At 41.4% G+C, this 23,391-nt stretch overlaps 1 protein-coding gene across 1 annotated transcript in view; it reads right to left on the reverse strand.

Moving 5' to 3' along the window:
* Positions 1-23,391, reverse strand: part of LOC110948233 (zinc finger protein 236) — a 97,740-nt gene that overhangs the window by 20,319 nt on the left and 54,030 nt on the right. The window contains exons 23-29 of the mRNA XM_022189671.2: positions 15,927-16,072; positions 10,361-10,592; positions 10,076-10,267; positions 7,441-7,599; positions 4,033-4,190; positions 3,711-3,839; positions 3,205-3,399 (exon numbers count right to left, since the gene is read on the reverse strand). Of these exons, the coding sequence (XP_022045363.1) occupies positions 3,205-3,399; positions 3,711-3,839; positions 4,033-4,190; positions 7,441-7,599; positions 10,076-10,267; positions 10,361-10,592; positions 15,927-16,072 (1,211 nt within the window). The remainder of the gene's footprint in view (positions 1-3,204; positions 3,400-3,710; positions 3,840-4,032; positions 4,191-7,440; positions 7,600-10,075; positions 10,268-10,360; positions 10,593-15,926; positions 16,073-23,391) is intronic.

Consider the following 23,391-nt stretch of genomic DNA (forward strand, 5'->3'; position numbering starts at 1 on the left):
TTCTGTTTTCAACATGCAGCAGATTAGCCTCCTTCTTACTACTTATTATTGTCTGTCAGTGTCAATCATGCTGCAAAGCCAGTATGATGTTATGTGATTTGCCCGGATACAAAAGTATAGTAGCTTGTTTATGGTACTGACAAAATGTTTAGAAAATGCTGGTTAAACACAGGGCTGCACATTGTCTTAGTGGTTAGCACTCTCGCCTTGAGGCTAGAAGATCCCCAATTTGCATCCCAGCTGTGGGCTTCCTCCCACAGTCCAAAAAAAATGCCGAGGTTAACTGGTAACTCTAAACTGTCCGTAGGTGTGAATGTGAGCTTGACTGTTTGTCTCTATGTGTATTCTTGTGATAGACTGGTGACCTGTCCAGGGTGTCCCCTGCCTTCACCTTCAGTCAGCTGGGATAGACTCCAGCCCCCCGCGACCCCATTGAGGATCAAGCGGCGTATAGATGATGGATGGATGGGATGATTAAACACAGCTTGTGACTTACAACAATGCAAGCAATATAATACATGGAGAATTATGGGTTTTGTGAGTGGTCATATGGCAAGTTATTGTTGTTTATGGTCTATCAAGTGGCAAGTTTTTCTTACAACCTTGTAGACACTCACCAGTCAAATGAATAATTGCTTGTGTGCATTCAGTTTGGCCACATAATGGCCTACACAGTTTTGATGATAAACTCTTGAGTGTGTAATTTACGCAAAAGTGCATATATCTGCAGTTTTCACATAAATGCAAGTAGCCAAGAGTAGCTGATTCTAAATACAAAATAAAGTTGAAAAAATTTGCTTTATGGATAAGTGGTTAATTTGAACTCATTACCGGCATTTTCTAGAATTACAGTCTCTAGTATTATCCAGCCATTCTCTATACACCGCTTTATCCTCACTAGGGTCGCGGGGGGTGCTGGAGCCTATCTGAGCTGACTCGGGCGAAGGCAGGGGACACCCTGGACAGGTCACCAGTCTGTCGCAGGGCTACATATACAGACAAACAATCACACTCACATTCACACCGACGGGCAATTTAGAGTAATCGATTAACCTCAGCATATTTTTGGACTGTGGGAGGAAGCCGGAGTACCCGGAGAAAACCCACGCATGCACAGGGAGAACATGCAAACTCCATGCAGAAAGATCCCGGAAAGCCGGGACACGAACCAGGGATCTTCTTGTTGCAAGGCGAAAGTGCTATCCACTATTTCACTGTGCAGCCTCCTCTAGTATTAGTATCGTGAAATTGTGTTTTCACTTGCATCTCATCATAAAATGCTGGCAGTAGGCATCTGTTTTCATATTTCCTGACATCTGGCAAAGTCAGAGCCATGACACTGGATGTGAGAACAATATCAACTGCCGTTGACTGTCTTTGGAAAGTAGTACTCAGTTTTTTACCCCCCCTTTTTGTTTTTACATGTCAAACCTTTCTGAATGGATCAATGCAACCAAAGAGATGAAAAAGAGATGCTGGACAGATTCTGACTTTTTTTTCCTACTGTAATACAAAAAATTTTACCCATGAGCAACAAAATATTGTCTATTTACGGTCATATAAGTCACATGAGAGACCTTATGACTTGCATATTTGGATAAATGCGTACTTTGTGCCTAAGAGAAAAAATGTCATTAATTCTTTAACTGAAGTGTTGACATGCAGTGGCCAACTTACAAAAGTGGCAATCCATGTAAATGCTCGGCATACAGACAGGCAACTAGCATTGTTGGAAAGGTCACATCGTGTAGTTACATTTGATCTGCGCTACACCTTGCTGTCAAAAGCTGTTCAGCTGAGAAGAAAAGATGTGAATTTGGATGCAAAATGCGTCCGTCTGGCCTCAAGACTCAAAGCAATAGGTCAACATTTTGTGAAATGCACTTGATTGCTTTTTTGCCTCGAGTTAAAGAAGGAGATTTCCTTCTCATATCATTAAATATAAGCAAGCTGCTGCAGCTACCGTATTTTAGTTTAAAAGATAGGAGTTTTCTCATGGGTTAAACAGTCAAGATCTAATGTGTTTGTTACTGAGCTTATTGCCTTTAGATGGAACTAAGCTGTTTCCTCTGCTGAGGCTAAGTGGCTGCTGCTGTGGCTATCTCATGTGCACAGTGGATTCAATCTTCTCTCAAATCTTAGCAGAAAGGTGAAAAAGGCTAATTACAAAAATCTTCCAATACACCTGAAAGTTTTCTAGATATTTAATTTTCTTTAACAATGTATGTGAATTCTGACACACTACAAAACCATCTAGCACCAACTGTCAAAACGAAAACAGCTACAATAAAGCATGGAACTGTATCACTAAATATTTCTCAGTGTGCCCAAATCATGAAGAAATGTTTTTTGATTGCCTGGCTATATTAAATTGGTAAATTGTTTTCCACAGGACAACAGAATGAAAAATAACAGCACTACTAATTTATCTTTCTCAACACTAAGCCTTTACAAAAATTGAATGTCAATGTGACAGCTGTTGCAGGAGAGTAATGAGTCATCTGGAGATCTACAGAGGGAAGAGTCTCATCTCTCACCGTGACTTCCATCTAATCTCATTGTCATTACTTTGATAAAAGACAATGACTGCTTTGCATGTTGAAGCACATTTACATTCCGCACAAGCTTATGGCATTGTGGCCTTTGTGTAGAAACATGATATACGGCGGGTAAAGAGTTTGCATATAGAGCCATATCCTCCTTCTCCTTCCCTTTATGTGCTTGAGTTTTTGAACCGAATGAAAAGGGTCACTGGAGAAAGGAAGCAGTCGTTCCTCTCTACAATGTGACTGCAAAAGCCCTTTCGGTTTAAGTGCTTGGTTTTGTTGTTAGGAGTGACGGTTTAATAGTATATCTGAAATGCCACTTGATGAATTGCTTCAAATAGTGAGATCACACTTGGTTAATGTTGTCCCTTTCTTTACCAACTCCTCGAATCAGTTTAGAGCCTAAGGTGGAGTCACTGATGGCTAAAATGAGATTTGTGCCATGAGAGTTGATACACTGTTTTCATAAAACCTGGAGAGCTTTATTCATCATTTATATTCACTTATACAAAATGCAAATTCTATTTATGAACTACGCCCCTTGTTTTTGGAGAGGAAGCAATAGCCAGGTGCATATTAGCATGAAATAAGAGCTATCAGCAGTTTAAGCATGAATTCATTTTTCAGTGGTGTCTACTGTGTTTACATACGTTCTTACCTTCAGGTGTGTAGCTCGCTTGAAAGCTTTTCTACAGAGGCTGCACACATGACAGCGATCTTTGCCGTGAGCTTGCCTGCAGTGGCGTCGCAACGTGTTTGCATTCTGGCACACTTGATTACAGTAGAAGCACTGGTTCCGATTATCAGTCTCTGTCTGGGGGTCTTTTCCACCCTTATGGCCATCAACTGAAATCTGGATTACATACAAAGGCACAGAGATTACTTCAGCTTACAACGGTAAATTGTTCCTGTCTCAATTATACAGGAAAATGTACTGAAGTCTGAAATTTTCCGCAGATATCGGATGTTTTTGAGATTGACTAATGTGTTTTTCTTACCCTTTCTAGATTTATTAATTTTTGTATAAATATCAGTTGGTAGATCCTTGTTTCATTAAGAGAAGTGATTCATCATAACAGGTTACCTTGCTGCTATATAACACATTTAAATAGTCTACCAGCTCCCCCTCTAGACAGCCTAAGCACACAAGACAGACACACTCACATTAAATCCATTGTCAGATGCTTCGTTTGTGGACTGGGAATGGTGGCTGACCAGTATGACCTGCTGTCCTGAGGTTACTGGCTGTCCTGGTAGGGTGGCGTCATTCAGCACAGCTGGGAATGTCTGACCCTAAACACCAAAAGGTATTCTGGTAAGGTAGCCGATGAAATACTAAGTATGATTATCACACAGTCTAACCGACATCATTGTTTTTCATGCTTCTGTGGAAGATACTCTTGATGCAATATATTAGCTATAACGGTTTTTAATCATGTTGCACATGTGCAAATCTAAATGTGTGCTTATTTGCTTTTGTTTTCACCTGTGCATTGAGGTTTAGCGTGACGCCATCCAGCATTCCCTGTGCATCTGCCAGGGTTAGCGTAACGCTGCTGTCGCTAGCCGCGCCTCCTGGTGACATCACTAGACTCTGGGATGCAGCAGTATGTGACAATGTGGTGCTAGCTGGCAGGCTGGTGACTGACAGGTAGAAAAGAGATAGAACTGTTAATACCCAGCTGGCTTATGACAACAACCATAAAGTCTCTGCTGCAAATGCAATCATTTGGATGTAAACCATCTTTCAATGACCATTAAGTTCTCTGCTAAACTTTAAAAGAGTTCTTGGGAAGTGACTGTAAGTTGGAACAGACCTGTATACATTTAAGATAGCCCTTTTATGACCCTATTTTTTCTGTAACAGCAGTTAAATATGGCGACATTCAAAGATTATCTCTCTGTGTAGCATTTTCCATAGTTAGTGTTACCTGTGCATGAAAGATTCACAGGAAACACTACGGCATTTAATTCTACTTTACTGCAGTTATTGTGTGTAATTTCATTAGTCTTATAGCTTATCAGAGCTGTATTAACTTACGACTAGAAATGTGAGAATATTTCTGACTTTGGCTATTTGAAAACCTCTCAGAATGAATGAGTGTTTCATTACAGGTTTTACAGGTTAACTTCATGAATAAAATCCTCCTCTGTTGAACTTAATGGTTTCTTAGGGAACAAACTACAATGCAAGTTGAATATTAGATTAATGAGCAGAATAGGCATTGGTGACATGACCACAACATTTGGACCTGCATTTGTTGATGTGACTGCACTGCCATTTTTGCTATCTTACAAAAAAAAATAATGACCACCTCATTAGGTTTGGTCAGGGACAAACCTTTATTATACAATGTGATGAATAGCACGAGTCAAAATCTGACTTTAATTAAAAAGCCAAATTGGTACAGTTTCTCAGTCAGCGAAGCATGAACCATAGTTGCATACAGAATGACGAATGCATTAGTCTAATCAACAAAAGCAGAGATGCCCTGGGTGTCTCTGAGACGCAGTGGGAATGTTTTTCACTTGAATTGAGAGAGGAGGGTAATGAAGAGAGAGAGAGATAGAACTGGAAATTGGATTAAGCTTCTAGGTGACAAGCAAACCATTCAACAGAGCAATCGGGGATCCCTCCCTCTAAAAAAAACCCATCAATTTGCTCACATCAGATCCCACAAGTCCTTTGATTTCTTATCGCAGATTGAAGGCATAATATTAAGAGCATAATTCTGATATAGAGTTCTCAAACTTTAATGTAAAGCTGCTTGATAAATGCATGCACAGCATATTTACATTTGCATTTAAATGAGAAGTTTGATAATTTTATAGCTCTGAAACACAGACACAAGAAGGGAAGACAGATGGATCAAATGCAACAAAGACCTTAGGTCAGAGTAACAACATGAATGTCTGGATGTCTCTTTTGTAGCTCTCTGTGCCCTCGGCAGGTGTTTTACGAGAGTAGCTGAGTGGAAAAGTTGCAAGCAGGCCTGGCTCAGCTTTATCTACGGTGCACTGCTTTTCTAGGTACAGAAGAAACAACTTGTATGGTCTACCTATCGTAGATTGGTCATTTACCTCTAAACTTTCACCACTATTTACTATCTTTTAGCATTTATGTCATGTATCTGATCAGAACTTACATATTTAAGAACATTTTGAATGGTTACTCACTAAAAGAAGTCAGGAGAATGCAGTAAATGTCTGGCTAGGGACAGGTTTTGACTCAAAGTGAGCTTTAAATATCTAAACTAATATTAGGGAGCAACAACTGGTCGGAATTCACAGATGAATTGATTTGAGAAACCTGTTTTTACTTACCTGTAGGTGAAATGGAAGAGCCATTATTCTTAACTGTAAATAGTAAACCTACCACTGCTCATAAACAGTACATGTACCATAGCAGCATTTGTTAGATCCATTATCTGGTGTCAATTTCCCATTGCAGCTTTTTTAAAATTTCTGTAGGATGTAGAACCAGGGCAGGTTTACTCAGTTTTGAAAGCCTATCTAGCAGCTATTTTCACTTCCCACATACACTTTGATGATGCCATGCCATTTCATGAAAAGGGCATTGATCGAGAGACTGTTTGAGTCTCTCTGTGAATGCTTTAGTTTTATCCAGGGATCTATCACCAGTACTGAAGGCAAGGGAAGCTCCTTTTGCATCACTGAAGAAATCTGACCTTAAGTTACACATCTGTAGTCATTCATGCTCCTTTTCACACTGGCTAAGCATAGCGGTAAACTACATACACTCATTCAGCTGTCAGGCCTACTCTGTGTTTGACAGATAACTGCTGTTGTGGTAATCTCTACTCTTTATTTTCCACCTGTCATGAACTTGAAAGGCTTTGTGTTCAGTCGCCTTGATGGAGAGACACCTCAGTCCTTCTGTCCATGTGATTTATTATCGTTATAAACAGGAGGTGAAAGTCGCCCGGCTGATTGTCTCATTACTTATATGACGGAATCCAGAAGTACAAAAAGGACGATCCATGTAGCGTGCTGGCCCATTCCATTAACCATGGCAGTTTAATCAGCTGTGGGAGCAGTCTGAGTTACTGTGGTTGTATTTGCACCAACACTATTGTGTATCTTCTATTTGTTGCCAGGCTTTAAGGGAGAGTCCAGAGTTATTGAAACAGTAGCATGAAGAAAGGCTTTGTTTTGTTGCAGTTACATTTTAAAGCCATTTTTGATTGTGATAAACAAAATATGCCAGCAAGAGGTAATGAATGTACTCCAGATAACATAATTAATATTCTCCTCTGGGTAGCAGATTATACCATCTGGACACTAGCAGAAACATATCACTTCCCATCAGTCTCAGGTAAAGAAGGAATAAAATGCATGAGCTCACTTTCGCAAACCGATCCCATCTTGTTCCCTTAAAACAGAGCCTGATCCGACTGAAGACTGACTGATGTCCCTCTGAGAGTGTTTACGGAAGAAACTTTGTGTGTAATAGGACCCTCATTTCCCTTTTGTCTCAGATCTGGTGCCAGATCTGGTCAAGGCAGAAATGGCTTTTAGGATGTCTCTAACAGTCTGACTGCAGATTTTCAACTTAGATAGGCTGGCGGTGAGTGCAAGGAGAGCAATGGAGGTAAAAATAATAAAAGGCATAAAAGTTCTGATAAAAAGTCACATCTTTTTCAGTTTATGGAGTGCTACTGTCATCCTAAAACTCACGCTGTCTTCGGTATCCTAAAAAACCCTTGAAAAACTGGCTTGTTACCCTGCCAATCTGTATTTTGCCTTGTCATAAAGACATAACAGCTGTTTCAGGGATTATATTAAACAGAAATATATGGAACATCCTGTCAATCTTGAAAAAAAAGGATACCAATCCAGCTCCTCCTTGATATAAAACACACATAGTCCTCACCTGCCATTCCAGTGTTGGCGGGGCTCTGAGGTAGGAGGTGGTCGTTGGTGATGGTCAGGGTTGCGCTAGTGGGTTGGCTGTTTAGTGGTGATGCCAGTCTGATGCTGCCGTTCAGCTCAGCACCATTAGAGCTGCTATGCTGCGGGATTAGATCTTGGCCTGCAAAGGTATTCAAAAAAGATTACATTTTCATTCATAGGGGTTTCTTTTATATGTTAGGATGATAAAGATGTTGATTGTTTTGATCAACCGTGCAGTGACTATTTTAGAAAATGGGAGAATGAAGACAAATTTGGACGAAATGGTAAGTGGAAACTGATCTTCAGAGTTTCTTTCTGTTGATCAAGTCAAAGTGAAGACTTCTCAAGTCCTCTGAATACAACAGGTACATACAACATACACTGCCTGTCTAAAAAAAAAAAACAAGTTGTACACCAATATTTCATTGGACTGCCCTTAGCTCTAAAAATGATGCATAATCCACATGGCATCATTCTGATAAGCTTCTGCAATGTCAGAGCATTTATTTCTGTCTAGAGTTGCATTCATATTCTACCAAGATCTTATACCGATGATGGGAGAGTTGGACCACTGAGCAAAGTCTTCTCCACCACATCCCAAAGATTGTCAGTGGGGCTGAGGTCTGGACTCTGTGGAAGCTAATCCATGTGTGAAAATGATGTCTCATGCTTCCTGATCCTCTCACAATGTGAGCCCCATGATTGCTGGCATCGTCATCAGGGGAAGAAAAACTCCATTGATGAAAAGACCTGGTCATTCAGTGTATCCAGGTAGTCAGCTGACCTCATTCTTTGGGAACATAATGTTGCTGAACCTGACCAACCCCAGATCATAACCCTAACCCCCACAGGATTGTAAGCATTAGCCATCATCCGTCTCTCTTCTTAACCCGATGCGTTCATCACTTTGGAACAGGGTAAATCTGAACTCATTAGACCGCATCAGACCGCTTCTTCCATTGCTCCGGAGTCCAATCTTTATGCACCTGAAATTGAAGCCTGTTTTTCTGATTAGCCTCACTAATCAGTGGTTTTCTTAGAGCTGTTCAGTCCCAATCCCTTGAGTTTCCTTCGCATTGTGATTGTGGAAATGCTCTTACTTTCACTATTAAACATAGTCATGAGTTCTACTGTTGATTTCCTACAATCATCTAAGAGCTTTTTCCAACCACATTTGTTCCTCTATGATGATGGTTCATCACTATCCTTCAGGTTTTAATAATGTGTTGGATGGCTCTTAACCTGATTTCAGTAGTTTAAGAAATCTCCTTTGTTTTCTTTGCTTGATGCAGGCCAATAATATGACCCTTCTGAGACAGATTAGCATCCTTTCCATTACCACAGGATATGTCTTCCAACATGGTTGTTTAAAAAATGAGAAGCTCCTCACTGCATCAGCTAGGGTTAAATAAGTAGTTGCAGTTGAAACATATTCATCACTGCAGTAATTATCCAATGGAAGGCTCATACCCATTTGCTCACTTACATCCAAGTGGTGATTTTTTTTTGGACATGCAGAGTATAATGCAATAAAACTCTTTAACATCTATAAACAGAAGCATTTTGTCCTGATCGTGGAAAAAAAAAAAGTGCAGCGATTCAACAAGTATAAGCACATTTTTTCTTTTTCCTTTGTACACACTCTTACCTGAAAGTAACAGACTATTACTGCTGCTGAGTTTTAACTTTCCAAAGTATGGTAAAAATATAGTGAACAGTTTTAAAACACTTACATAAGCTGAAAAATATGCTTTAACTGGTTAAAAAAGACAAATTGTTGTTGCAGTATTTGTTCATTATTAGACAATAAATCTTCTGAGCAGGAATTAAAACGTCTGCAGGATATTCTTCTTGGAGGAAGTCTTATTTTGAGGGACCTGAATAGATTGCTATTTTTATGACTGCAGGTAGCATCTAGTGTGAGAAAGTAGTCAATAAATAGCCAGGGAAAAAACAACATCAAAACACTCCACTGAATGTGTGGTGGGTGCTCTTATAGCTTCTAGGGAAGGAAAAGAAACAGAGAACATTTATATATATTTGCCATATATAAATGAAAAGTACAAATAGTTTTCTAAATACTTATTCTGAAGATCTGAATCACAGTATGATCGATCAGAATACTGAATCAAAGAGAGGCCCAGAGGAAACGCTGCCATTGATCCAGTTGTGCGCAGGGAGGAGCGATCTATCTTGGCTTAGTTGTTTAGTGATACAGCTACCGCTTCCCTTAACACTGCAGATAAAACGTACTTCCTCAGCATATGATGACCGACTGGGGATGATGCTGATGGCATATGTGGGAAAGTGAAAAATAATATGACTCTGAACTTCTAATACCACTGTGAATACCGTGAAGCAGTTTCAAAATGAAAGAAAGGGACATGAGGAATTACTGGCTGTTTCTCTTTCTCTCTCTCTGCCTGCTAGCGTGCTCGCCTGAGTGAGGAAATCAATAAACTGTGCGCTGATCCCTGAGGGTATTTATATGCCATGTTTGTCTCATACTGATAGCCTGTTTCAGTATTTGTGAAAAGACAGGGTCGGCGTAGTTGCAGCTGTGTTATTTTCGTGTTATTCTGATGGAACTGTGGCCTTTTTCTGGCTGTTCTTACCCGATATGGTGAGCGTGATCTCCTGAGGGTTTCCTGCTGCACTGCTGGAGCCTGCAGCTGAAGCCTGAGCCTGGACCTGGGCGAGAGCTTGTGTCAGGCTGGAATTGTTGATGGTCAGAGTAATTTCCTGGCCACCGCTGCCTCCCGCTACTAGCCCAGAGTTGCCCATGACATGGCTGAGGTCCTGAGAACCTGCACAGCCCACGGTAAGGTATAGAAAGTTATTAAGTGTGTAACAGAGTGTGTCAAGTTGGTAATTGGTTTGCTTAAGGCAATGACACATACTGGCTGCATCCTGCTCAGAAAGGCCGGCCATTGTGACCTGCGCAGGTGCGATGGTGGAGGGCTGCAGGGCCAGGCTGGTCAGTGGGTGAATGACAACGTTGGCTGACACTGACGGGTCAGTTGTAGACATCAACTGGCTGCCGGAGTGCGAGACCAAGCCAGAGTCAACGCTCAGGGGCTGAGAGAGGAGGCCACCCTGCTGTAAGGTCTGCTGGAAGAGGGTAGGGTCAATCTGGAAGAGAAAACAACAAACGGAAAAGTGATAATGAGGAAGCAAATGAAGAGTGACTCTGTGTGAAAACTGCAATGGCCTCAGGTAAAGATGCCTGTTTTCTAAAAAAAAAAAAAAAAAAAAAAAAAAAGACATGAATAGGATTCAGCAAAGTTCTTTCCTTTCATACTTTTCAACAACTTAATCTCTTTAATTATGATATTAAATGAAATATAATGCATCTCTGAGATCGTTTACAGAAAATATTTCTGGGGGATTACTTTCACTAACCTCTGGAAAACCTGATAAAAATGGCTGAAAGAATACAATAGTGGCAGACAGAGAGAGAGAGAGTATGCATGGTAATTTGAGAACAATCAAGCTTATGACCTCAGAATTTATCTCATGATCTTAATGAATGGAATTTATTCATTGATGAAACACTGGCTTGGGTACATTGAGGTATATTTAATTCAATTCTTTGTGCCACAAATCCTTATCATGCGTCAGGTGTCATTAATGTGAGCAATATACGTGTATTTTAGGACATTAAAGAGTTGCGGTGTTAAAAATTGGACATAACTTGTATATTAGGTGGCGTATCTATTATCTGTTCCCGAATGTATTAACTTTTTAACAAACAATGCCCTCCAGTGACTGTGAGGATAATAACGATAATAAAATGTCTTGGAAACAAAGCACCACTGAGGAGGATGCGATAAACATCCTTCTCATTAGTATGCTTTATGACAGAAGACATCAGTAACAACCCTGTCGGAATAATTTTGAGCTCAGCACCAAAATCTGAATGGATTCAAATCTCAGTGTGGAGATCAGACGTGTCACAAACTAAATTTAAATTCATTGGCCTTACATTTGACTGAACAAAACTCATTATAATCTTCCTGTGGAACAGCTCTATTGAGTTTTGTACTGGCGCCTACACAAAGAAGACAGGTTTGCTCTTCAGTTCTATGGTTGGATGGGATGAAAATTGGGTTGTTGAGGCGCAAGGATGGCTTTTGTTTGGCAAAAGAAAGGAGATGCAATCAACCATAAGAATACCATCCCTACAGTTAACCATCGTGTTGGGAATGTAATGACTCACATTGTTTTTTTTAGCTAAAGGGCCACACAATGGTGCTAAAATAAACAATATATTAATATTTTGAAGGAAAACATCAGGCAGTCTGCAGAATAAAAACCTGCCTTGGGCAGCACTGTACTTTTCAGTAACAATGATCCGAAACATACAGCCAGCGTGATGAAGAAATGGACAACAGAAAATATTATCAACAGTCCAGACCCGAATACCATCAAGAATCTGTTTCAAGAATGTAAAAAAGGAGTGGTCCAAAGTCTCAGTGGAGACATGCAAAAAACTGTTTCACAGTTATAGGAATTATTTGATTGCTGTGGTGGCAAATAAAGTTTTTGCCACTGATTACTCAGTGACAGTCTGAATCATTTTGAACAACTTTTAGTAAAAAATTAAGAAACAAATCAACCTAGAAACATTTAAAAAGGCATCATTAACATCTCCAGTGCAATGTATTCTTGTCTTTTGTCAATTATTTATGCCATTTCCTGGCAGAAGAAACCTGGTGGTCCAAGAAAAAAAAAAAACACTATAATTACAAAACAATTGCCATTTGGAATGAACAATTTCAGGCTTAACTGTGCCATCATTACCAAATAAACTGTACCACTGTGCCAATGAAGCTGCAGGAAAAAGCCTAATTCAATAAATGAAATATTAACACATCAAATGCAAAAGCAATCTTGGATCTGTTAGTTACAAGCTACTGAGATTTTATAGAATTACTCAAAAAGACATAACACTGATCATCAGCCACCACCACATCTAAGAGTCATTTTGCAGAAAGTAATTGGGTGACATGATGTGAATACACACCCAAAAAATAACTAGGGAGTCTACTGCTTCAGTTGGCTTCTGATCACTTCATTGGTAGAAATGAGGTAAAGACTTGAGGAAATAGCTTTGATCTTTATATTATTATGGACTATATATTCAGTTGGGTTGTGCTCCATTGAGGTTGAGCACATGGACAACTGTGGACAGCATGGATGCAGAGTTGTTCTTGTACTACTTTCTTGCCTGCTTGGATGATGTTTTATTCAATACACAAGATAATGTAAGTGCTGCATGCTCTGAAAATATTTATTTCAGGTTTCAGTGCAAAGTACTGGGCAGATCATTAAAATTTTACTTTTAACTTTGCTCCAAACATCATGTTTTAGTGTCTTTAGCTTTATAATAAACTTTTCTGTTGCTGATCACACCCCTTTCAGGAAGAGGGTCACAGACACATTTCTCTGTATCTACTTTGTGTGTATTCCAGTATACTTCCATATATAGTATGCCAGAGAAAGATCTGGTATGTCCCAATTAGGCATGGGCCGGTATGAGATTCTGACGGTATGATAACCTTAGGCAAAAACATCGCGGTTTCACGGTATTGTGATTGCAGCTCTAAAATGTGTACTTTGAATGTCTGTATTTTTTTTTTTTTTAAAAAGGAAAAAACGTTTCAATTGAACAGTCTTATATTTTTAAACAATATATAGAACATGATGGACATTAGAAAATAAAATAAATGACTGAATGACTAAATGATTGCTGAATTGTGGGCTGAGCTTCAGCTTTTGAGGTGGATGCCCTGCTGCTGCCAGAGCTGCTGCTGTCCTAAAAATAAAAAATAAGACATACAAAATAAAACATTACACGTGCGTCTCTCTTCTTCACGTCATGCTAGAGAGTAAACTAACTGTTGTTATCCATCTTAGCTATAAAGATTGATGAAAGAAAAAAGTTGTGGATAACTTTTTTTTTTTTTTACTAAGGCAGATATGGTAACTAGCATGCTAAGATAAATTCTTAGCAAGCTAGTTACCATATCTGCCTCAGTTAAAATATAAAAAAAGTTACTAAAAGATAGAGATGAGTTTTGCACGTCGGGCGACCTTCTTCCTCCAAGCCGTGGCCGTCTGGCTTTTTACGGTAGCCGAAGTATTCCCAAACAGCCGACTTAGTCGGCTTGGACGGCGGAAAAAGTTCCGGGGGCTCGCCTCCTTCAGCCATCACACAGCCTGCAGAGCTGCCTGCTTGTCACTCACAACAAACGCAGGTGAGCGGGGGGAGGGGCGCTTTAGGCTGCAGCTATCTCACGAGGATTCGTGAAACTGTCACGTAAATTTTTGTTTCGGCTTCGTGCGCACCAACACGATTTCGTCATGTTTTTCGTGCCGCTCACCACGAAATGCACACCAATGTATTTTAAACGGCGGACTTTTCGTGCCACTCAGAACGTATTTCAAAAGAATGTGTATATTATATTTTAAATGTAAAACCGCGGCGAATCCAACGCTATATTTTGCATGACATCGTCCCTAAACATAACCCTAACCATAATCCTAACCATAATCTAACCATAACCTAACCATAAGCCGGTGGTACACTTACCAATTTGCATAGGAATTTTAAGAATGTCCGGCGGCCGGCGGCCGCAAACGCGATCACACAAGCAGTATACGCCGATGGACAGCTTAGATCGTCATGAATCCGCCGGTATAAACCACTTTCAGATGTGATTACCACAGCGAAAAACATTTCGTGGTGAGCGGCACGAAAAACATGACGAAATCGTGTTGGTGCGCACGAAACCGAAACTAAAACTTACGTGACAGTTTCACGAATCCCCGTGAGACCGGGTTGGCTTGACACAGCGTGAGGGACCTCTACTTTCTCCCTGATGAGACGTCACATTAAAAAAAACGCTCATACCACAGGAACAGTATGACAGAAAATTTTAGTGGTTTTGAAACCTTGACTTTTTCATACCGTGGTATACCTTAAAACCGGTAACCGGCCCATGCCTAGTCCCAATACATAGTATGTCAGCTGCAGTATTCCTAAAATACCAGGATGTCCTACAACATGCTGATTTTGCAGTATACAGTCCAGCATGCTTTTCTCACTGCAGTTAGGCCATATATGTCACAGTGTGTTGGGTGATTATAAAAGCTTAAAGCTCGTGTCCGGAGTTTGAATCGCAGTGTCTCCCAAAACACTGTTGGTCCCACCCTCCCTCTGATTTCGCCCCTTTATTTGTGCACGCGCGCATTACCTGAGAGGAGTGCCCGGAGTGCTGCAGCATCTTGCCTGTTTTGCTGTTTTCCACTCTTCTACATTTAGTACATTTAGTAAATAATAAAGAAATTACGTTAGAATTCAGTATTGAGTCTAACTTGTCCTAATACCAAAATAACATGAATCTGCTAGGACGAACGAGTAAAGTTTCAATATGTGATTACACTCGTGTATCCCTCTCGATGACGTTGTTTATCAAACTTAGTGCATTTACGCGTGTAAATGTGTTACATTGTTTATTTATTTCTATCTAGAGTTCAGAATTGCATGACTCCTCTGACGAAGAGTATGTCCCAGACGCCCCAACATCTTCCTCCAGAGGTCGGGCATCTAAACGAAGCCGTCAGGCGGGCTATGGAGGCCGTGGTCGGGGAGCGACGCGAGCACGCCGAGCCAAAAAATGTCCTGCAGTCTCTTGGCCTGACAAGCCGTGGGATTGGTAACTTTTCTGGAAGTTGCTGATCCCTGATGCTCTCTCCTCCACAAGCAAAACAAATGTGCGCGCGGTTGCGTAGTGTGTAGCTCGCCCACCTCTGCATGGGCTTGCTTGCTGTGCGCGTAACCGTTGATTGACAGCATGACAAAGCGGAAGCTCGAACTTGATTGGTCGGCATCGACCGGCGCTTCTTGGAATAACATGGGGGTCTATGAGAGGAAGGCGGAGCTCATGAATAAATTTTCATATCGCGTCATACTAACATTATATTATAGTATCGAACTAGACTAACACATTTAAGCTTTGTTAAACAATGATACATAAATTGAAAACAAACGGAAACTCCGGACACGAGCTTTAAGCCACAGACAGACTCAATTCGCAATACAGACTGTGGCAGTGAAATTCTAGGTGCAAAGTAGTGTGTCCTAATTCTGTGAATATGACATGAAACAGTTCACACTTTGTAAGGAAGGCTGTGTTATGTCTTTAAAGTAAAGTGCAAAGAGGAGCCTGGAGGGGGAGGGGACAAATGGGGGTGGTGCTTCTCCTGCTGTGACATCACAACAGGCATCAAACCTGAATGACTTGTTCAGAGTCTCAGTTTCTGATCTCCGGAAAAAAGGCTAGAAAAGAGAGGAAGATCTTTTCTTCTATTTTGTGGACACATTGGGAAACATCAAAATGAAATTTTGCATAATATAGCCAAGGCGGTGGCACACATGGATTATAATAAGGTTTCAGTGACCTGAAGTGTGATGTTGTTGATGTTGCTGGTATCGATGCCAGAGATGTGGACGTTGGGGCACACCAGGTTGGCAGGCGTCAGCTGCAAGTGGAGGCCGTCCAGCGTGGTCAGTCCATCTGGGAGAGACACAGTCAGATCTCCTGCAGCTGCAGCAAGCACACAAACACACAGACTCAGATATTTGACATTAGTGCAAAATTAATGAAGCATCAACATCAAAATTTGAGATTAAAAATTAATCTTCCAGGAAATGGCAAGTATAATATTCTTCTGCCTTTACATACACCAACCAGTCACAATATCATGACCACTGACAGGCGAAGTGAATAACATCGATCATCTTGTTACAATGCACATATATGTTCGGCTGGGAAACCGAGCCGTGTGGATGTTTGGCATGTAGCACCCATCTAAACACTGCTGCTCAATGCAACCCAATGGCAACAGCAGTCCTTAATGCCAGCTGTCACCCTCAGCAGGACATTGCACCCTGACACACCCCAAAAACTGCTCAGAAGTGGCCCAGGGAACGTGACAGAGCTAAGGTGTTCACCTCAGTTCCACATTCTGTGGATCCAAATCAGTGGGATGTGCTAGGATACGCCCAATCTAGGTAGATTCCACCCTGCATCCCACAGAACCCAAAGAAATCACTGCCACAGGACATCCCCAGAGATCCTGTGTCCATGCTCCACTGAGTTAGACGAGTTTTAGCAGCTTAAATGGACCAACACAATATTAGGCAGGTGGTCAGAATGCTATGCTTGATCAGTGTATGTTTGGAAACCCTACAGCTCAGCTCAACAAACTGCTCAAGCCAGAATCTGCTCAAGCCTCTCAGTACCTCTTCTAAGTTATTCAACTTAGTTAGAAGAGGCTGAGAGGTACTTTCATGATAACAGATGAGGATTGCCTTGGAGGTGGATACATGAATTTTACATTTCATGTCAAAGGTCACATACAGTGGGTACGGAAAGTATTCAGACTCCTTGAAATTTTCCATCTTGACAGAAAAAAACAGAAATGTAGAAAGTTTTGCAAATATATTAAAAAAGAAAAACTGAAATATCACATGGTCATAAGTATTTAGACCCTTTGCAGCGACATTCATATTTAACTCACATGCTGTCCATTTCTTCTGATCCTCCTCCAGATGGTTCTGCTTATTTATTGGAGTCCAGCTGTGTTTAATTAAACTGATTGGACTTGATTAGGAAAGGCACACACCTGTCTATATAAGACCTTACAGCTCACAGTGCATGTCAGAGAAAATGAGAATCATGAGGTCGAAGGAACTGCCCAAGGAGCTCAGAGACAGAATTGTGGCAAGGCACAGATCTGGTCAAGGTTACAAAAGAATTTCTGCAGCACTCAAGGTTCCTAAGAGCACAGTGGCCTCCATAATCCTCCAATGGAAGAAGTTTGGGATGACCACAACTCTTCCTAGACCTGGCTGTCCAGCCAAACTGAGCAATCATGGGAGAAGAGCCTTGGTGAGAGAGGTAAAGAAGAACCCAAAGATCACTGTGGCTGAGCTCCAGAGATGGAGTCGGGAGATAGGAGAAAGTTCCACAAAGTCAACTATCACTGCAGCCCTCCACCAGTGGGGGCTTTATGGCAGAGTGGCCCGACGGAAGCCTCTCCTCAGTGCAAGACACATGAAAGCCTGCATAGAGTTTGCCAAAAAACACATGAAGGACTCCCAGACTATGAGAAATAAGATTCTCTGGTCTGATGAGACCAAGATTGAACTTTTTGGTGTTAATTCTAAGCGGTATGTGTGGAGAAAACCAGGCACTGCTCATCACCTGCCCAATACAATCCCTACAATGAAACATGGTGGGGGTGTTTTTCAGCTACAGGGACAGGACGACTGGTTACAATTGAAGGAAGGATGAATGCGGCCAAGTACAGAGATATCCTGGAGGAAAACCTCTTCCAGAGTGCTCAGGACCTCAGACTGGGGTTCCCCAGGTTCACCTTTCAACACCAGACTGTTGAAAGGTTCACTCTGTGACTGTTCTTGACTGGCCCAACCAAAGCCCTGACCTAAACCCAATTGAGCATCTCTGGAGAGACCTCAAAATGGCTGTCCACCAACATTCACCATTCAACCTGACAGAACTGGAGAGGATCTACAAGGAAGAATGGCAGAGGATCCCCAAATCAAAGTGTGAAAAGCTTGTTGCGTCATTCCCAAGAAGACTCATGGCTGTACTAGCTGAAAAGGGTGCTTCTACTCAATACTGAGCTTCTTCTTCTTTTCCTTTTGGCCTTTCACTTCAGGAGTCGTCACAGCGAATCAATTGCCTCCATCTAACCCTGTCTGCTGCATCCTCTTCTCTCACACCAACTACCTTCATGTCCTCTTCAACTACATCCATAAACCTCCTCTTTGGTTTTCCTCTAGGCCTCCTGCCTGGCAGTGGGAAACTCAGCATCCTTCTACCAATATATTCACTCTCTCTCCTCTGGACATGTCTGAACCATCTCAGTCTGGTCTCTCTGACTTTATCTCCAAAGCCTCTAACATGTGCTGTCCCTCTGATGTACTCATTTCTGATCCCATCCATCCTGGTCACTCCTCCATGCCTCTAGCTTCTCCTCCACCTGTTCCCTGCTCTCACTACAGATCACAATGTCATCTGCAAACATCATAGTCCATGGAGACTCCTGTCTAACCTCGTCTGTCATCCTTTCCATCACCATAGCAAACAAGAAGGGGCTCAGAGCTGATCCCTGATGTAGTCCCACCTCCACCTTGAACTCCTCTGTTACTCCTACAGCACACCTCACCACTGTCTTACAGTCCTCATACATGTCCTGCACCACTCTAACATACTTCTCTGTCACTCCAGACTTCCTCATACAAAACCACAGTTCCTCTCTGGGCACCCTGTCAAAAGCTTTCTCCAGATCTACAAAGACACAATGCAGCTCCTTCTGACCTTATCTCTACTTCTCTATCAACATCCTCAAAGCAAATATTGCATCTGTTGTACTCTTTCTTGGCATGAAACCATACTGCTGCTCACAGATGTTCACCTCTGCCCTTAGTCTAGCTTCAACTACTCTTTCCCATAGCTTCATCGTGTGGCTCATCAGCTTCATTCCTCTGTAGTTGCCACAACTCTGCACATCTCCCTTGTTCTTAAAGATGGGCACCGGCACACTTCTCCTCCATTCCTCGGGCATCTTCTCACTATCTAAGATCCTGTTGAACAACCCAGTCAGAAACTCTACTGCTACCTCTTCGAGACACTTCCATACCTCCACAGGTATATCATCAGGACCAAGTGCCTTTCCACTCTTCATCCTCTTCAATGCCCCCCTCACTTAATCCTTACTAATGTTTGCTACTTCCTGGTCCACAACAGTCACCTCTTCTACTCTTTGGTCTCTCTCATTTTCCTCATTCATCAACTCTTCAAAGCACTCTTTCCATCTTCCCATCACACTATTGGCACCTGTCAACACACTTCCATCCTTATCCTTTATCACCCTAACCTGCTGCACGTCCTTCCCATCTCTGTCTCTCTGCCTTGCCAACCTGTACAGATCAGTCTCTCCCTCCTTACTGTCCAACCTAGCATACAAGTCATCGTAAGCCCCTTGTTTGGCCTTTGCCACCTCTACTTTTACCTTACGCTGCATCTCCCTGTACTCCTGTCTACTCTCTTCAGTCCTCTCAGTGTCCCACTTCTTCTTAGCTAACCTCTTTCTCTGGATCCACTCCTGCGCCTCCTCATTACACCACCAAGTCTCCTTATCTCCTTTCCTTCCAGATGACACACCAAGTACTCTCCGACCTGTCTCCCTGATCACATTTGTTGTAGTTGTCCAGTCATCTGGAAGCACCTCCTGACCATGCAAAGTCTGTCTCAACTCCTTCCTGAAAGTCATACAACACTCTTCCTTTTTCAGCTTCCTCCATTTGGTCCTCTGCTCTGCCTTTGCCCTCTTCATCTTCTTCACCACCAGGGTCATCCTACACACCACCATCCTATGCTGTCTGGCTACACTCTCACCTACCACTACTTTGCAGTCACTGATCTCCTTCAGATTACACCGTCTACACAAGATGTAGTCTACCTGTGTGCTCCTACCTCCACTCTTATAGGTCACCCTATGTTCCTGCCTCTTCCGGAAGAAAGTATTCACTACAGCCATTTCCATCCTTTTTGCCAAGTCAACCACCATGTGTCCTTCTGCGTTCCTCTCCTGGATACCAAACCTGCCCATGACCTCCTCATCATCTCTGTTTCCTGCACCAATGACAACTCTCTCTCACTTCTAGGGATGCTCTGCATCACTTCATCAAGGTCCAACCAGAATTTCTCTTTCTCCTCTCGCTCACATCCTACCTGTGGAGCATACCCACTAACGACATTGAACATCACACCTTCGATTTCTAGCTTCAGGCTCATCACTCGATCTGACACTCTTTTTACCTCCAGGACATTCCTAACAAACTCCTTCTTCCAGATAACTCCTACTCCATTTCTCTTCCCATCTACACCATGGTAGAACAACTTGAACTCTGCTCCTAAACTTCTAGCTTTACTACCTTTCCACCTGGTCTCCTGGACACACAGTATGTCCAACTTCCTCCTCTGCATCATGTCAACCAGCTCTCTACCTTTTCCTGTCATAGTTCCAACATTCAAAGTCCCTACTCTCAGTCCTAGACTCTTGGTGTTCCTCTTCTCTCTCTTCCTACGAACACACCTTCCTCCCCTCCTTCTTCGACCAACAGTCGTCCATTTTCCACCGGCACCCTGTAGGTCGACAGCACCGACTGCGGTCGTTGTTAACCCGGGTCTCGACCGATCCGGTATGGAAGTCATACATTTGATTTGCATGTTTGATTTGGCCAAAGTTTTACGTCGGATGCCCTTCCTGACACAACCCTCTGTATTTATCCGGGCTTGGGACCGGCACAATAAGACACTGGCTTGTGTCCCCTTGCGGCTACATTCTACTCAATACTGAGCACAGGGTCTGAATACTTATGACCATGTGATATTTCAGTTTTTCTTTTTTTTAATAAATTTGCAAAAATTTCTACATTTCTGTTTTTTTCTGTCAAGATGGGGTGCTGAGTGTACATTAATGAAAAATAAAATGAACTTTTTTGATTTTGGCAAATGGCTCCAATGACACAGAGAGTGAAAAATTTCAAGGGGTCTGAATACTTTCCGTACTCACTGTATACTTGCATGATATCCAACACATCACATGCACCGCTATGCTTACAAACTACAGATAAACCCTCAAGGTTTCTGATGGAGGAAGAGTATCTTCAGTAAAAAGCACTGAAGAATTCATGAATAAGTTCCAAAAAACTGAGAGACAACAAAGAAAAAATTTAATTCGGTCTTTTCCCAGAGGATGAAAGAGAGGAAGTAGTGAGATTTACTTTCAGTGAACTTTGGGACAGCAAACAGACTGAGAGAAAAATGTCTGGAATGGCTCGAGGAAGAGAGTAATGACTGTGGAGTGTTTTGGGAAACTCCTCAACTGTGATGCTCCAGTTGAGATGCAGGGAAGTTAATTTCAAAAACTAGTCAGAACCCAGTCAATCTCTTTAACTCCAATTAATTTAGAATGTTTAAGAGATAATTCAGTAATTAAAACTGCTCCCTTTTGAATAAGTTCCCATAGCCCAGTGAAGCAAACAACATAGTTATTCTTTTTTTTTTTTGCTTCATATCAGAAACCCATTTTATTTATTACTGTTTTATTAGAGCAAATCCTGAGCCAAACTTGAAGAATTACACCCAGCCTGACAACAAAATTTTCTTTACTAGCACAATTGTTTTCGGCGAATGTTACAAAAAAAACAAAAAAACCTTACCATCACCTGATTTATTGTAAATGTGAGCTATAATCAAAATATCTGAAAATCCTCTTATAATGTCTAGGCTTAGTATCATTTCCACACAGGGAAACCTTGAATACTCAGCTGCTGAAAGTCTGAAAGCCTGTTAGAGAAGATTAAACAAGCTTGTTCTTTGATATCTTGCTTTATCTCTCTCAAAAATGCTTTAAAGCCGAGTACAAAAAGCATAAGAGAATGTTTGGAAGTGCGCTAATGGATTTCTGTGCCACGTGTGGATTTATCGGTAGAACAATCAAACGGAGGACTGTGATTGTAGAAAGAACACATGCAGAACGGTGGCCTGTGGTGATAAGGCACCTTTGTCCTCTGGGGATTGGTCTTTTCAAGTACGGTGATGTAAATTATGTTTTCCAGAGCAACAGCGCTGATGCTGTCAAGTGATAACCAATGGAGCTGCTGGTGAGAGAAATCATGATCCCTGCAGCTTTTCAGCGAAGTAATCATCAGCCTGACATTTATGGACTCAGATATGTGTCAGTATGGCCACCACCACTTTGTATGCTGCCAACAACAAGGAGAATTTCTGAGAGAATTAAACTCACCTTAAAAGTAAAACTTGCAGGTGAGCTATCTGGGGAATTCTTTTTTGATAACTTGAGAAAGCATTTTAAACTTTTTGTTTGCAGTACTGACACAAACTTTCTAGAAAGGGCAATGTTTTCTAGAGGTGCATCCCCTCTTCAATCACATATTCTGCATTTTAATACAACTGAATTCCCAACAAAAACGCTGTCATTTACATGTTTTTCCCCATGTCTGTTGTCAGACAACGGAAATTAAATGAAATAGTGACTGAAACACAGACGTTAAGACTAAATCTTACCCAGCAGTCACTTCAAGGCTATTTTTAACTGCGCTGCTTAAATTTCTGACTATATAACCCTCATGGCATCAATCAAACTCATCACACACCTAAGTTAGATGCTGTACTGTGCCTATATTTAAATGTAAAAGAATCAGTTCAGTTCAGATGGACATCTGGCACTGAACATCATCCCGACTATTGAACTGTCACTCAAAAACGCATTAGCCAATGAGCATGCACGCTGAAAATGCACAGGTGAAAGTGTCAAAACTACACATAAAAAGTAAGACAGAGCAAATGTGCCAGAACCAAGAACCATCGTTTACACAATTTCACAACTTGCTTGTAAGTGTTCTGAGATGACAATGCTAGTGTGAGTTTATTTTCCAAAATTTCTGTTTGATATTTAAGTTTTGTTTGATTAAAAGAATATATAGTATGATTATATAAAATGCTGTTTGTCCCTCTTTACTGACTTTTCAAAGGCATTTGACACTGTTGATCACATTACTTTAAGCATATATCTTTCAGCTGTAGGTCTTTCTCAACAAGCAGTTTAGAAAGACCTATAGCTTGTTCTGCACCTATAGCTTGTTCTTCAGAACCCAGACTGTTCAGATAGAGGATTCTTCTGCAGAGATATTACAAGTAAAAAAGGGTGTCCCACAGGGTTCTGTGCTGGATGCATTATTATTCACTATTCGCATAAATAATCTCGGACAGAATATTCCAAACTCATCTTTTCATTTCTATGTTGA

This window comes from Acanthochromis polyacanthus, chromosome 12, assembly GCF_021347895.1.
Source record: "Acanthochromis polyacanthus isolate Apoly-LR-REF ecotype Palm Island chromosome 12, KAUST_Apoly_ChrSc, whole genome shotgun sequence".
Lineage (NCBI taxonomy): Eukaryota > Metazoa > Chordata > Actinopteri > Pomacentridae > Acanthochromis > Acanthochromis polyacanthus.